General features: G+C 41.5%; 1 protein-coding gene across 1 annotated transcript in view; it reads right to left on the bottom strand.

Annotated features, from left to right (window-relative positions):
• The window catches only part of RPS6KA2 (ribosomal protein S6 kinase A2), a 248,283-nt gene extending 245,101 nt beyond the window's left edge, over positions 1–3,182 (bottom strand). The window contains exon 1 of the mRNA XM_054021757.1: positions 2,972–3,182. Within this exon, the coding sequence (XP_053877732.1) occupies positions 2,972–3,070 (99 nt within the window). The 5' untranslated portion in view covers positions 3,071–3,182. The remainder of the gene's footprint in view (positions 1–2,971) is intronic.
• Between the last annotated feature and the right edge of the window lie 12,202 nt (positions 3,183–15,384).

Below are 15,384 nucleotides of genomic sequence, written 5' to 3'. Positions count from 1 at the left end.
CCCTTGACTTCACTGGGTGTTCAGTGGACTTCAATAATAATTGTGCGCACATGTACAAGGGAAGAAATTGGCCCTGCACGTTGAATAATATTACATCACAAAATATAAATGAAGGCCAAGAAATATTGAAAAAAAAATAGTATAAACTTAAAAACTAAATCTATAGAAAAATTACAAATTTGAGCTGAGTATCTCCAGAACAATAAAAAAGCACATTTCAGATAAGGGGGGGGGGAAAACCCTAACATGTTCCTTATTTACCATAACATTGGTTTCCACTACCTTACTCATGCACTACCTAAGTCATGTACAAGTTAAAAACCTAATCGTGTAAATGAGGCAATGGATTTGGAGGTCTCCGATAAAGAAGTGATATTCGTGTACTGCAGCCATTAAGCAAAGGTCAAGTTTCGGTCTGCAACTTGCAAAGTCATCTTCTGCATCCATACCTCTGATTTACAGAGCTATGAATCTTGTACAACTAGAGTTAAACCACAAGAATGGAGGGGAGAAGAGGGATAAAATAATCAGCAAAACCTTACCTAGTAGATATATCTTTGGCATTACAGTAACTGTGGTAGTTTAAGGATATAAATTACTTGAAGCAAAAAGGGGGGCGGGGGTGAGGGGAAGAGAGACAGACAATGATCCTCCTATAATTTTCAAATCAGATCTACCAACACATGATTTCTGCCAGGTGCATTAGCAACTAACCACTAAGCAAAACAATACTCTGTATTTTCTCCAAGTTCCCTGACTTTATTTTACTTTTTGTTCATGATAATTTCTATGTACTGACTTAATATTTTGTCTCTTTATACGTATATCTATTTAGAAGGCGAATACTCCTATTTTGAATGATCAAACTACCAGCAAGCCTCCTTTGCTCTTTATATTTTGCTGATCAATGCTCATTAGCTTGCAATTACGAGTGTATATACAGAAGTTTAAGGGATGGGATTCACACAGGGGGCTTGGTGTTTGTGTTTGGTTTTTCCACCAAGTTGGAACTTCTGAGGATTTTCACACTTAAATAGCAGAACAGATTTTTGAATCATTTTTCTTCTTCCTGGTTGAAAACCCCCAGTTCCCTGTTGCATTATAATATGGAGTGACTTTGCATAAAGTGGGTTATTACTGCCAAATAAAGGAGGGAAGGGGTGTGTGGATGTGATGCTCGTAACTTAAATGGGTTACAATAGATCTACTGGGTTGCTTCTTGAACAAGATTATCTTAAAGTCAGTAAATCCTGGTACAAGAAAACAAGTTTAGAGAAAATATCCCACAGACATTTAAAAGAAAATCTAATAATTTGTTTAAAAGGCAATTATTGTTCATAACTATGGCCAAAAGAATTTTAAAGACTTATTTAAAACTAGGAATTTGAATTATTGTAAATGTAGAGGAGTTGGATAGTCTGATTCTGAATAGAACAGATTAGTTTATTAGCATGGTGGAAACTGCTCCTCCCCAGTGTAACGAACCAACTGCATTGTCACTCGAATAGTTAACACGAGTGGTCTGCTGGGACTCTGATACCTCAGAAGTCACATCGCCTGCTATGCTCTGTCCTGGCACTGATCATCAGTCATGATGCTCGTTAGTCCCTGAGTAGAACTCCTTCGTGGAAGAGCCACAGCTCCGCACCTGGCTTTGCATCTGCTCTGGTGGAGCACGGATTTGATTACTTCCATGATTTGGGCACACAGCTGAGGGAGGAGGAATTTCTTTTCCCTGCCAATGAGGTTTGGATTAATGTGGCTGGTTGTCAATTGGTGCCAACATTAGTTTATGGAGTTGTTTTTTTAATTGTGATGTATTCCTATCTGATAGGTGAAATAGAATTAGGCAAGCAATACAATTTTTTCAGGAAATAGTTTTTTTTTTTAATGATTTAAACTCAATCTTTATCATATCCTGCTTAAGCAATGACATATTAAGAACTTTATCATCAAATAGTTATCTGATGTTGTAGATAACATGAAGAAAATATTTTTTTAATTTATTTGCATAGTATGAACTATGTCCTCCTCTCAGGACACTGGTACAAATTGAGAGTAACTTCATTGAGGTCAATGGAATTATGCCAGTGTAAAAAACAAATGCAAGTAAGGGAGAATCAGGCCCCATATACCTTTGTTTTAATGGGGAGGTAGCAGATCATCTGCAATGACAAAAAGAACAAAACAAAACAAAACAAAAATATATAACTGACTGTTCCCAACTCCAGATACAGGGTCAAAAAAAAAAAAAAAAAACGATGTTATGGATGGAATACAGAAATCCTGATCCTACCCCGTCCAAACAAACATTCTTATACATTAATACTTCCTTCTGACTGAAAATGCATTTCACTTGGCGATAGTGCCAACACATTTTATATAGATTATTTTGACATTTTCCCAAACAACTTCTCCTTATCAGTAACTGAAAAATGCCAGGTTGGATGGGCTGAAGAGAAGATGAATGCAAATACATGACAAGGATGGGAGCCTATAGGCAGACAAAGCAAGGGCAATTACTATCCTGGATAAAAGAACTGTGAGTCACTTGTGCAGAACATGAAAAAAAAAAATAATTGAACACCAAGAATTGCAATAGACTGAGTTGTGGGTGGGGTTAGGAAGAGTAAAGCAGGCAGCTACTATAGATTTTGGTGCTGTTTGTGCTAATTTAGGTGAATCTGTAATTATTTCAAACAAGCTTATAATGTCCTGATTTGGGTTTTCTTCTCACGCGTTATTCTGGCAAAATAAACCTCAGCAACATGCCAAATATATTTTGCAATATACAGTGCATTACAAAAAAACCTGCTAAGTGATATTGAAGTAATACCATTGCAAACACCACCCCCTATAGAGGAAGGTTACCTTTAACTGCTGATTACATCAGCAAGTGCAGCCATCCCCCACCTCTATAACAAGCACATAACCTTATTTGTCACATATAAAGAACTTAATAAAAATTTACCTCAAATCTACTTAAACTTGAGCTCTTTGACCGAGACTTCTTGCGGAGATATACTGAAAAGAACCTACGCACTGTGAACTTCTTCATATTCATTTCCATTGCCCCGTTTGAACTACAGTGCAGAGCACACAGGAGCTGCAGTGACGAAGAAGGCTAGTGCATCCCAATTGCGCCCTATATTAAATCCACGGAAGAGAGATTCTCAGAAGTATCTGTTGCTGATTCATCAAGTCCTGTACAGCTAGATGCACAGAAGGTATATTACAAGAGCCATCAAACCTTGCAGCGTGCTGCTTGCTGCTCAGGGCTAAGTGCTTTTCACTCTGTCTTTCTTTCCACTGTTTACATTTCAGTGCTGCAAGCTGAACTCTTTCCACTCCCTCACTCTCTCGCCTTAGGTCCTACTACATCCAATCAGACTCAGCTTTTCCTGCATACATAATAAGCACCAGAAAATGACAGCTCCCAACTCCCAGGCAGAGCAGGTTTGCAATAAATATTAGATGTGTCTATTGCTTGCACTCCTGTTCTCTCAGTCAGTCTTTTTCAATCTCTTGGCTTGAGAACTGTATGGGGAAATAAGCACATGCTGCATTTCTGTTTTTAGCTTGGAATTTCAGCAGAGCTATAATTACCATATACAATATGGGCCAGATTTGAGAAGAAACAAGCTATTGTAAAAGAAAGATTCTCCTAAGAGAAGATTCAAAGACACCGTGGGTTCATTGCTAAAGTAGTACCATCTGAACCTCATTTTATTCTCTGGACTACATTTTTTACCTTTATCCATCTGAAGTTAAAACACAGGGCAGATATTACAGATTACTTAAAGGCTTTAAATTTAAATAATAGTTTGTACAACACTTTGAAAATATAAAGCACTATATAAATGTTAAGTATTGTGATGATTATTATATTGTGAGGGGAAGCTACAATCCTTCTCTCCCCGGGGGTTAAAAATGTATACATACATACAGAATAGGAACCTTGCTGTTCGTACAGTAATTCTGAGTTACTCATTATACTGGAAGCATGCAGACCTATAGCTTTCCCTCTACCTTTTCGATTTCCTTTAGAAAACTACTAAATCTCAATGTGATTCTGAGACCCAAAGTGTTTCTGTTCCAGCCACATTCGGCTTGGGCTACTTGGCCTTGGTTATCTTTCCTTTCCAACTACTAAAGGCCATCAAGACCTATCTTTCCTCCCATGTCCTTATATGGAAAGCAGGGCCAGCTCCAGGCACCAGCCGAGCAAGCTGGTGCTTGGGGCAGCAGCTTGTAGAAGGCGGCATTCCGCCCAATCCTAGAGTGGCGGTGGCGGCAGTGCCGCCGCTGCTGCTTCTTCTTGGGTCTCTGCAGGCACCTTCAGGGGCTGTGTCATGATTGTCACCGCCTGTTCTATTGATCTGTTAGGTTTGGTTGGTTGGTTGGTTTTTTACCCTTACCACTATCTATAACTGCAAAAGCAACCTTGACTATTTTCCTAAGATGTCATGGAGTTTATCATCTCAACTTACACAGCTTTTATCTGTTTTTCGTCTGGACTTTTGTAATCATATCTTCCTGCACCTCACCCCAACTCCTATCAATTATGTAGTTGTGAAAAGCATCTACCTTGTCAGCTGCTCTGACTGTGTCCTCCTCCTCCTCCCAATCCTTTCATTGGCTTCTCCTCTTCATCAAATATGAACTCTGCATCCTTCCTTTCAAGGTAGATGAACTTAGGTTTCCACCTAACTTTTTGATCTTGTTTTTTCTTTCCCTCACCATGTTGCTCCATACCTGCTGCAAGCTTAATAATGCCTTTTATATCCTTCTCTTATCTTGTTTCCACCCAGCCCCCCTGTGCCTGGAAGAAGGCATGTGCTAGACCAGTGTTTCTCAAATCTTTCCAAATTACTTTATTCCTTTCAGGAGTCTGATTTGTCTTGCGTACCCCAAGTTTCACCTCACTTAAAAAACTATTTGCTTACAGAATCAGACATTAAAAATACAAAAGTGTCACACACACACACACACACCACTATTGCTGAAAAACTGATTACTTTCTCGTTTTGTCTGTATGAAGTTTTACTTTGTGCTGACTTCGCCAGTGCTTTTTATGTAGTCTGTTGTAAAATTAGGCAAATATCTAGATAAGTTGATGTACCCCATGGAAGACCTCTGCGTACCCCCTGGGGTATGTGTACCCCTGGTTGAGAATCATTGTTCTTGACTATTCAAGGAGTACATTATTTCATCACATGAATAAGGATAGCAAAATCTAGATCTAATATTGTAATTTTTGGAGGGTGATTAACAAAAGTATTTTTTGAACTGTATTAACCATTGTGGTTTTGAATGATAGCTTGGTTGATGGTATAATAGATGAGATTGCTGAGTTTTCTTAAATCTTTTCCATCACATACACATATACATATATATAGAAAGCCCATCTAGTATGCCATCATTCAAAACCACAGTGGGTTTATAAAGTTCAAAAAATAAATTTGTTGTTCACCAAAATAAATATTTCAATATTTGAGCTAGATTCTGTTACCTTTACTTATGTGGATGTCATTAGCCCTTCCCAACTCTTATGGCACAAGGAGCTGCACCATCAATAAAAAAAGAAGATTTAAAACATGTGGAGAGTCCCAGAGTTAAACACAGCTATTGACTGCTTTTACTACAAGATTTGTCACTGCCTTCATGTTGCAATGGGATTCTTACAATCTAATATACTGCAATTTGCAATCGTCATGAAAGGCCATTAAACAAGTCTGGTCTGCAATAAACGCCAAAGAAAAGTTAAGTACATGACAGTTTTGGATAAGTACTCTGGAACAGGTGGTCAGCAAGTGGGTGCTGAGGAGCAGGGAGGGTCAGAGCCATGGCATCACTCCCCCACATTGATATACACGGGTCATCGAGTTTAAGGCCAGAAGGAACCACCAGATCTAGTCTGGCCTTCTGCATAGCACAGGCCACCAACACTGCCCAGCACCTGCACACTAACCCAACAAATGAAAATGAGATCACAGAAAACTAGACTGTTGTGTGCCACAGGGCGAGAGTAGGATGGACCAAGGTGCACCAATGCCAAAAGCCCATGAAGTGGCAGGGAAATTATTAAATCGACACATCCCGGCAAGTGAACCATATCGACACACTGCACCACACAAGGTCTGTGTCAATCTGATGGGGGTTGGGGGACTCCTTCCCAGCCCCACATATGGGTGATCAGTTAGACCCTGAGCACACATGAGCCAGCCAGCCAGCCACCTGAGAGAGAGAGAGAGAGAGAGAGCATGCGAGCGAATGACTGGTGTCATCTCAGAGTCCTGACCCACCCCATTCAATGTCTGGTCTGCAGCAGGGGCCATCCCTGATGCTTCAGAGGAATGACAACCAACCAACCAAACCCAACACAACACCCCATCCCCAACCTCAGAATCCACTGAGGGGAGGGCAGGAATCCCTTCCTCACTCACCCCTGCAGATGGCCAGCTGAAACCCTGAAGCATGAGCTTTAGGAACAAATTATAAACTGGAAGAGAGCCCCAGGGCTGCTGAGTCCTGCCCCCACCATCACAACCAGCCCCATAATACAATTGCACTCAAATTTGTCCAACTCTATCTTAAAAAAAACTAACTAAGTTGTTGGCCCCACAACGCCTATTGGGAGGCTGTTCCAAAACCTCACTCTTCTGATGGTTAGAAATCTTAATTTCCAGCCTGAATTTCTTCATGGCCAGTTTATGCCCATTTGTTCTCATGCCAACATTGTCCTTTAGCTTAAATAGCGCTTTGCCCTCCATGGTGTTTACCCCCTAATATATTTAGAGAGAGCAGTCATATCCCGTATCAGCCTTCTTTTTGCTAGGCTAAACAAGCCAAGCTCTTCCATTCTCCTTTCATAAGACAAGCCCACCATTCCCCTGATCATCCTAGTAGCTCTTCTCTGCCCCTGTTCCAGTTTGAATTTAGTTTTGTTGATCATGTGTGATAAGAACTGTACACAGTATTCCAAATAAGGTCTTACCAGTGCCTTGTATAATGGCATACCTCTCTCTCTCTCTCACACACACTACTGGAGATGCCTCGTCTAATACATCCTAGGATTGCATTTGCTTCTTTCACAGTTACTTCACTTTGGTGGCTCAGTCATCCTGTGATTGACTTCACCACACCCAGGTCGGTCTCGTTCTCGGTCATTTCCCACTGATTAGTCTCCAGCTTTTTGTAGCAAAAATTCTTATCAGATCTTAAGTACATGATCTTGCACCTTGTGCAATTGAATTTTATCCCATTTCTGTCACTCCAGTCTTCAGGGTCATCCAGATCTTCCTCTATAATATTCCAATGCTTTCCAACATTGTATCATCATTAGCACACTCCTACTTTTTGTGCCAAGGTCATGAATAAAAATATTAAGAGTGATCCCAAGGCAATCCTTCAGGAACTTCACTAGTAACCTACCCCCAATCTGATATTTCACCTTTCAGAAAAACCCGTTGTCTTATCCCCTTTAACCAGTTCCTTATTCACCTTACAATTCTTGTACTAATCCCTATCCACTCTAGTTTAATTAATATTTTTCCACATGGTACCGTGTAAAATTCTTTACAAGGCAAGAGGATGTGGGGGAGGGAATGCTCCAAATATAATAGTTTGATAACAAAAAAGTCCAAATACAGGAAACACAAACAAAAATACATAGATAATATGAAGCGTAGGTACAGAAAATAGAAAATTCTACAAGTATCTTGTGTGTATTTTATGCTTCTGAGCCAACATATTTAAATTTAGCTTCAGAAGAACAAATGAATAAGATGAGGTCTCAGAAGGAAAGACCCATAACTTACAGTTAGCTATAGAATATCCAATTTGTCCAATGACTAATAAAAAGGTACAAGCTAAGGAAGAAATTAGATTAAACTGAACACTCATTGTTCTATTTATAAGTATACTAGCAGTCAGATCAACCTGAAAAATTCATTGCACTTAGAAATTCATGGTAGTAAATTATTAATCGGCTTTCCTCTGAGTAATTTTTACTGCCAAAGAACTCTATGGAAATGAAATCCACCAAATGGCTGTGCTTAAGGCAAGAATAAACAGAGATGAGGATCAACTGACATACTTACACTTCATAGTAATATTTATATTTTTGATTCTGATTTATGGCTTCAAAATTGAAGCATTAATTGCCACCAACATAGAGTTAAAAAAGATAAAATGCCTGATTTTGCTTTTTTTGGAGTCAATGGCAAAACTCATTTACTTCGACTTGATTAGGATTAGAACCAAAATGTACAGACAAAAAGTACTTCAGCTTAAAGCAGGGGTCTCAAACACGCGCCCCGCGGGGTAGTTTTCTGCGGCCCGCGGGGTCCTAGCGGCCCCCCCAGCGTTTACCTAGAGCAGCTCCAGCCTGATGCGCACTGGGGGGAAGGGCGGGCTCCCTGCCTGTCCTGCCCCTCCGGGAAGCAGAAGGAACATGGAGAAGGGGGGGCCACAGGGCTCTGTGTGTTGCTCTTGCTTCAGGCAGCACCCCTAGCAGCTCCCATTGGCCGCAGTTCCCCGTTCCCGGCCAATGGAAGTTGCTGGGGGTAGTGCCTGAAGTAACAGCAACACACAGACCCCTGTACCCCTCCTCCCCCAGGTTCCAGCCACTTCCCGGAGCGGTGTGGGGACAGGCAGGCAGGTGGCCTGCCTCGCCACCGGTGCGTGTTGGGCCAGAGCCCGGCACCTGAGCCCCTCCTGCAGCCCAACCCCCTGCTGTACCCTGCACCCCTCTTGCAGCCCAACCCCCTCCTGCCCTCCCTGGGAGGCAGGAAGGGGGCAGAGTTGAGGTGGGGATTTCAGGGAAGGGGTTGAGTGGGGACGGGGGGCCAAGGGTGGCAGGGGGAGGGGTCAGTAATGCGGCCCTCGGCCAATGTACTAGTCCTCATGTGGCCCTCATGGTCATTTGAGTTTGAGACCCCTGGCTTAGAGTTTACTGAGACTAGGTCTTAGTTAAATTTAATGGAGGATTTCTAATAATAAAAAACTTACTACCAGGACTTGTGTGACTCACAGATGGTTGTACACAGAACACATTCAGATTAATAAAAAGTCAAGCACACACATGGAGGTGGGCAAAATTGTTTGGAAAAAATCTTTTTTCCCCTGGAAAATGCAGATTTGGGACAACTGAAACATTTTGTGAATTGGTCAGATTCACCAATTTGTTTGACAAAAGCCAAAAAACCACAAACACCCAATGTTTCATTTAAAAATTGAAATGTTTTGTTTTGACATTTTTTAAATGAAATGTTTTGATTTTTTAATTCAAAATCACTGCTTTTAGAATTTTACTTGAGTTTTATTTTGAAAAGGCTAAAGAACTCAAAGGCAAAATTAAACGTTTTATTTCAGGTAGAACAAAACATTTTGCTCAACCCAAAAAAGAAATTTATTCCAGTTTTGATTCACAAAAAAAAAAAAAAAAAAAAAAAAAAAAGGAGTATGGTGGCACCTTAAAGACTAACAGATTTATTTGGGCATAAGCTTTTGTGGGTAATTTTTTTGGGGGGGATCAAACCAAGGTGTGTTTTTGTTTGTTTTTTTTTTTAAATTTCCACCTATCTATTGAACAGAAAAAAACCAGTTATTCACACAGCTCTATCCAGGAACTGCAGATACAGACCCAAGACATTTACACTCAGCAATAAACAGTCTATGGGTACATCTACACTACAGGGGGGAGTCGATTTAAGATACGCAAATTCAGCTACGTGAATAGCGTAGCTGAATTCGACGTATCGCAGCCGACTTACCCCGTTGTGAGGACGGCGGCAAAATCGACTTCTGCGGCTTTCTGTCGGCGGCGCTTACTACCACCTCCGCTGGTGGAGTAAGAGCGCTGATTCGGGGATCGATTGTCGCGTCCCAATGGGACGCGATAAATCGATCCCCGAGAGGTCGATTTCTACCCGCCGATTCAGGCGGGTAGTATAGACCTAGCCTAAGATGAACCAGAACCTAGAAGGACAGGCATGACTGGACTGGTTGATGCTGCATGAACTATCCATTTGCAGTAGAGATAAGAGAATTGGGCTAACTAATTGGAAGAAGGACTACACAAGTCTTTGAGACATATGACGCTCATCCACAAGATATAGGCTTAGTGCAGGAAGTTACTGGTTGAAATTCTAGGGCCTGTGTTGTGTAGGTCAGACTAACTATAATGGTTCCTTCTGGCCTTAATCTGTTTATCTATTGTGACAAAGTTCCTCCTCTATCTTGGTGGGTCCTGCACTTATTGGCAGATTTTCTTGCCTCAGAGATTCACCATGTGGGTTGGGGAACAGCCCAGAGACCTTCCCCTCTGGGAAAACCCACAGTCCAGGTCAATTGGGAGGTTTGGGGGGCCCTCTACTCTGGGTTCCAGCACAGGGCCCTGTGGACTGCAGCCGTCTATAGTGCCTCCTGTAACAGCTGCGTGACAGCTACAACTCCCTGGGCTACTTCCCCATGGCCTCCCCCAAACAGCTTCCTTATTCTCACCACAGGACCTTCCTCCTGGTATCTGATAATGCTTGTGCTCCCCAGTCCTCCAGCAGCACACCCTCTCACTCTCAGCTCCTTGCTCCTCTTACTCCCAGCTACTCACATTCCCACCACAAACTGAAGTGAGCTCCTTTTTAAAACCCAGGTGCCCTGATTAGCCTGCCTTAATTGATTCTAGCAGCTTCTCAATTGGCTCCAGGTTTCCTAATTAGCCTGCCTGCCTTAACTGGTTCTAGCAGGTTCCTGATTACTCTAGTGCAGCCCCTGCTCTGGTTACTCAGGGAACAGAAAACTACTCATCCAGTGACCAGTGTATTTGCCCTCTACCAGACTCCTGTACCCCACTGGTCTGGGTCTGTCACACTATGAATAAAACTGCAATGACTCTGCTAATTGAGCAAAGCAACAGATAACTGGAGTTATTGCTCTATGTTTCATGGAGTGTTAGTGTTATGTTACCATCCCTGATGAACGTCTTTAGTTCTGAAAGGAATATATTGTTGACTCTGAATGCAGGAGACTTAATGGGGGCTGAGGAACAAGCCCCTAGGAAACCCTCAACAAGACTATGCAATGAAAATATCTAAGGTAAAATTGTGGTCCAAAAAGCAAATGAGATGCTGGGTTGAATCAATCTTGCTATAGAGAATGAAACTGAAAGTGTACAAATTGATGGCATTCTTATGTTGAATAATACATTCAATTTTGCTTGCCCTTTCTCAAGACGTTTATATGAGAAACAGAAGGGCTTCAGCGACAGGCAACAAATTATTAGAGGCAAGAAAAGGCTTCCATATAAAAACGCATATAATTAGGACCTCATAAATTTAGAAAGGAGAATAAGAGGGTCATGATAGAGGTACAGTATAATTCCAGTTACCCCAATTCCATTTACCCCAAAAATCCTAGTTATCGGAATCCATTGGGTATCCCTCATGTAGCCTTATATTCATTATTCACCCATTAATAACTTCTCAATTAGCCATTTACTGCTGGTTAGTGCTAATCAAGGGCTTTGCACTTTTAATACTTAATACTTTCTACTTTATTAATGAATAAAACCAATGTTATTGAATGTAAACACTAAAATTATATTAAAACCACTGTGGACACAATTTTAACACAATTTTGGTGGCTTAATAAACTCAAGAGGTTTATTTTTTACTCTTTAATAAAGTACAAAGTATTAAGCAAATATCAGCATTACTCCCTTCGTTCCCCATATTTCTATATCAGTGAAACTGCAGCTCAATGTAGCACTTTCGTTTCTCCAAATACTCCATCATCAAAAGTTTCAGTTTCCCCAAAACCATTCAGATAAACGGGATAAACCCAAACCTTAACCCAAAACAGAACTAGGTAAATTAATGGAGGATAGATCCATCAATGGCTATTAGCCAGGATGGGCAGGGAGGGTGTCCCTAGCCTCTGTTTGCCAGAAGCTGGGAGTGGGCAACAGGGGATGGATCCCTTGATTACCTGTTGTGTTCATTCCCTCTGAAGCACCTGGCATTGGCCACTGTCAAAAGACAGGATACTGAACTAGATGGACCTTTAGTCTGCCCAGTATGGCCATTCTTATGAGTGTCCTGTATATGAAAAAATGGCATAAAGAAGGTAAATTAAATATTCCTATTTACTCTCTTGTAGGCACTTTATTCAATTGTTTTATTGTTGTGGTTAACCCATATGCTATTTCATATATCTATTCATCACACATTGATTACATAAGTAGGGTGAGACTATAGGGGTATAAGATTGACAAGTATTTAGGAGTGATGACTGCATATTAGATATATAAAGTAAAGCACCCTGTAGACCTTGTATTACAGCCATAAGTAAGGCCTATAAAATTTCAGCTTAGTCTCACTAGGTTTAAGGAAGCTTGACATAAACAGGTGAACTAAGAATAACCCTATGCCAATAAAACCACATGATTCTGCAAACGTGCCAATAGATGATGTTATAGAAAAATAAACTAATATACCATCTAGACCACATGGTACCTGATTGATACATCATGGAAAGTTCTGTTCTGACTGCAGGTTACCATGGGAACATGTGTACATAAATATCAATAAGATGCTAATAAGAAAAAGGGGAACTAAGAACAACCTATGAAAAGTGGGAGCTCCCAAAAATTTATGGGGTGTGGAAGTACAGTTAAGGAAGAGAAGGGTTGGAACCCTCATGTATAGGTATATGGGTTAGGTGTGCTCAGAACAACAAGGCAAAAGTAATTCCCTGATTGCAGTAAAGTGGGAAGACCCCAACATAAGACCTCATTCAGAAGACCCTAGCAGGAACCACCCCTCTATCAGTGACCATCTGTTGAGAAATCCACCAGACTCTAATATCTTTGGTTATGCATAAAGCATTGGCTGTTGCGTGGGCTCTCAGGTTGTGTAGATGTGTATGCGAGTATAACTTATAACGGATAATACAAACAAGATTTGTTTACTCGTAACTGTTTTGTGGTCATTGTGTCTGCTCTTCATGTGTCCTAAGAGTCTCCCAGTCTAAGAATCTTAAAAGGTAACTTTCACCCTATTGATTTGAAACTGTGGCCGCACAGGAGCCGAGCTCACTCCCTAGGGACACTATAGTTTAAACCCAGGTCTATCAATTCAAATTTTTAAAAAGGCTACACTCATAAAAGAGAATCAGGAACAGTTGTTCCAGGAGCATCCACTGAGCAGCATGAAGAATACTTTCCCTCAGTTGATTATGCAATACATGTCTGCAGCATTACTGTTGCCATGTTGGTCCCAGGACATTATCAGCGAGACAAGGTGGGTGAGATACTTTTTTTTTTTTTAATTAAACCAACTTCTTTTAGTGAAAGAGACAAGCTTTTAAGCTACATAGAGACCTGAAGAAGAGCTCTGTGTAGCTCAAAAGCTTGTTTCTTTCACTGACAGAAGTTGGTCCAATAGAAGATATTACCTCACCCACCTTGTCTCTGTTATATGATACATGGCACTTTCAATGGATTACCACTTCCTGGGTCACGAGTTGAGCAGGAAGTGGTATGTGAGTTGTGGGCACATTTTCATTTGATGTGTTTCTTCAATGTGCAATTGTGAGGCATGTTCTTGCTGTTTTTTAAAAACACACTGATGGATTTGGGTAAGTGTTTTCACTAGAAAAATGTTGATGAAACTAAGTCCTTTAGCCTTCAAGCTGCTGTGTTAGGACAAACTCCTGTTCCTGCACGGAGCTTCATGGATTGCAATGGGGCTCTGAGGGTGCAGGGATATTCCCACACAATACAATGCAGGACTTGAGCCACATACACCATATCGAAGATGATTGCTGCTGGTTGGGAGAGGGTGTTAGAAGGGCTAATTTTTCTAGCTAAGTACAAAAGAAGATACACAGAACATTAGATTAGGGTTTACTTAATAAATGGCTAGAGGTTTAGGGACTGTAAACAATAGTGAAGGCAAGGTTTAAAATAATAGAAATACCTACCTACTACACAGAGCTTTACATTTGCAAATCAAAAAGTGCTTCACAAAGGAGATCAGTGCCATCACCCCCATTTTACAGAAGGTAAAACAGACAGCGGTGAAATTACTTGCCCATGGTCACCCAGCAGGCCAGCAGCAGAGCAAGAACTAGAACCCAGGTCTCCTGAGTCCCAGTCAGATGCTCTATCCATTAAGTCACACACACAAATCTTTATTTCATCCCCTTCCTCCCTCCACCCTCTGTATCCCCTTGTCCATGTGTTGTCTATTTACATCCTACCAGTATGAATTTTGGGACAAAAATCTGTCTCACTGTGTGCCTATAAAACACCTGGCACACTTTAAAGCAGAAAAAAACAATTAAAATCATAATTATTAATGTGAAACCAAGTGAAGTGACCCAAACATTAACCAGACTTGATTTTGCATGTCCTCAGTACTGCGTGCTAGAGGGAAGTGTGTAATCTGGACCACAGTCATTGTCTGAGGCACATGTTGCAGCCTGGACATCTATTCAGTAGTTGACAGCTAGTGCCGATGCCAGATCCTTAAGCTGTACCCAGAGCCTACCTAGTGTGTGTTGACAGAAAGATATGCAGTTATTTGGCTGCTTCTTCACAAGTTGAGGGTGAAATATAATGCTTTGCTCTCTGCTTGTCTGAAAGCATGCCCCACTGTGTCTCTGCAAAGAGCTCCCTTCCCCCACCCCGGCTCCAGCATGCTAGAAATTTGCTGCTGGGCTATACCAACATCAAATTATAGTGTAGCCTGCACAGGTTTAGTTGTTCTGACCAACAAGTGGGGGAGGAGGGGAAGTGAATAGGGGGTATAAAGGTTCTGCCTCTCTCCACAACCCTCTCTGCTCCAAGGAGAGAAGCAGAAGCCTCACAGCCCCCGTTTACTCCTGCACATGTACACCCAAGTTGTGGGTTGCCAGGGCAGAAGCTTAAGAGGGATGTCTTATTCCCTTGTTATTGCCCTGAATGGGCATGCAGTGTTCAGTGATCACCCAAAGCTTAAGGTGCTTGCAAGCATCATCATCGTGGAAAATCCCTGAGGGAGGTCGCCTCCCTGCAGACTGAGCACCATACAGATGGTCTGGGTAGATGTTAAGTCCATTTCCATCACTGGTGACCTTATGAGTAGGGCCCTACCAAATGTCACAGTCCATTTTGGTCAATTTCATGATCGTAGGATTTAAAAGAAACATCTGAAACCATGAAATTGACTATGTCTGAAATTTCATGGCAGTAGAACCACGGGGGTCCTGACCCAATGGGAGTTGTGGAGGGGTGTGTGTCACAAGGCTATTGTGGGAGGGTTGTGGGATTGCCTCCCTTACTTTTGTACTGCTGCTGGCAGGGGTGCTGCCTTCAGAGCAGCGCAGAAGTAAGGGTCATAG

This window comes from Malaclemys terrapin, chromosome 3 (genome assembly GCF_027887155.1).
Source record: "Malaclemys terrapin pileata isolate rMalTer1 chromosome 3, rMalTer1.hap1, whole genome shotgun sequence".
Classification (NCBI taxonomy): domain Eukaryota; kingdom Metazoa; phylum Chordata; order Testudines; family Emydidae; genus Malaclemys; species Malaclemys terrapin.
This window is presented reverse-complemented; position numbering and strand designations above follow the sequence as displayed.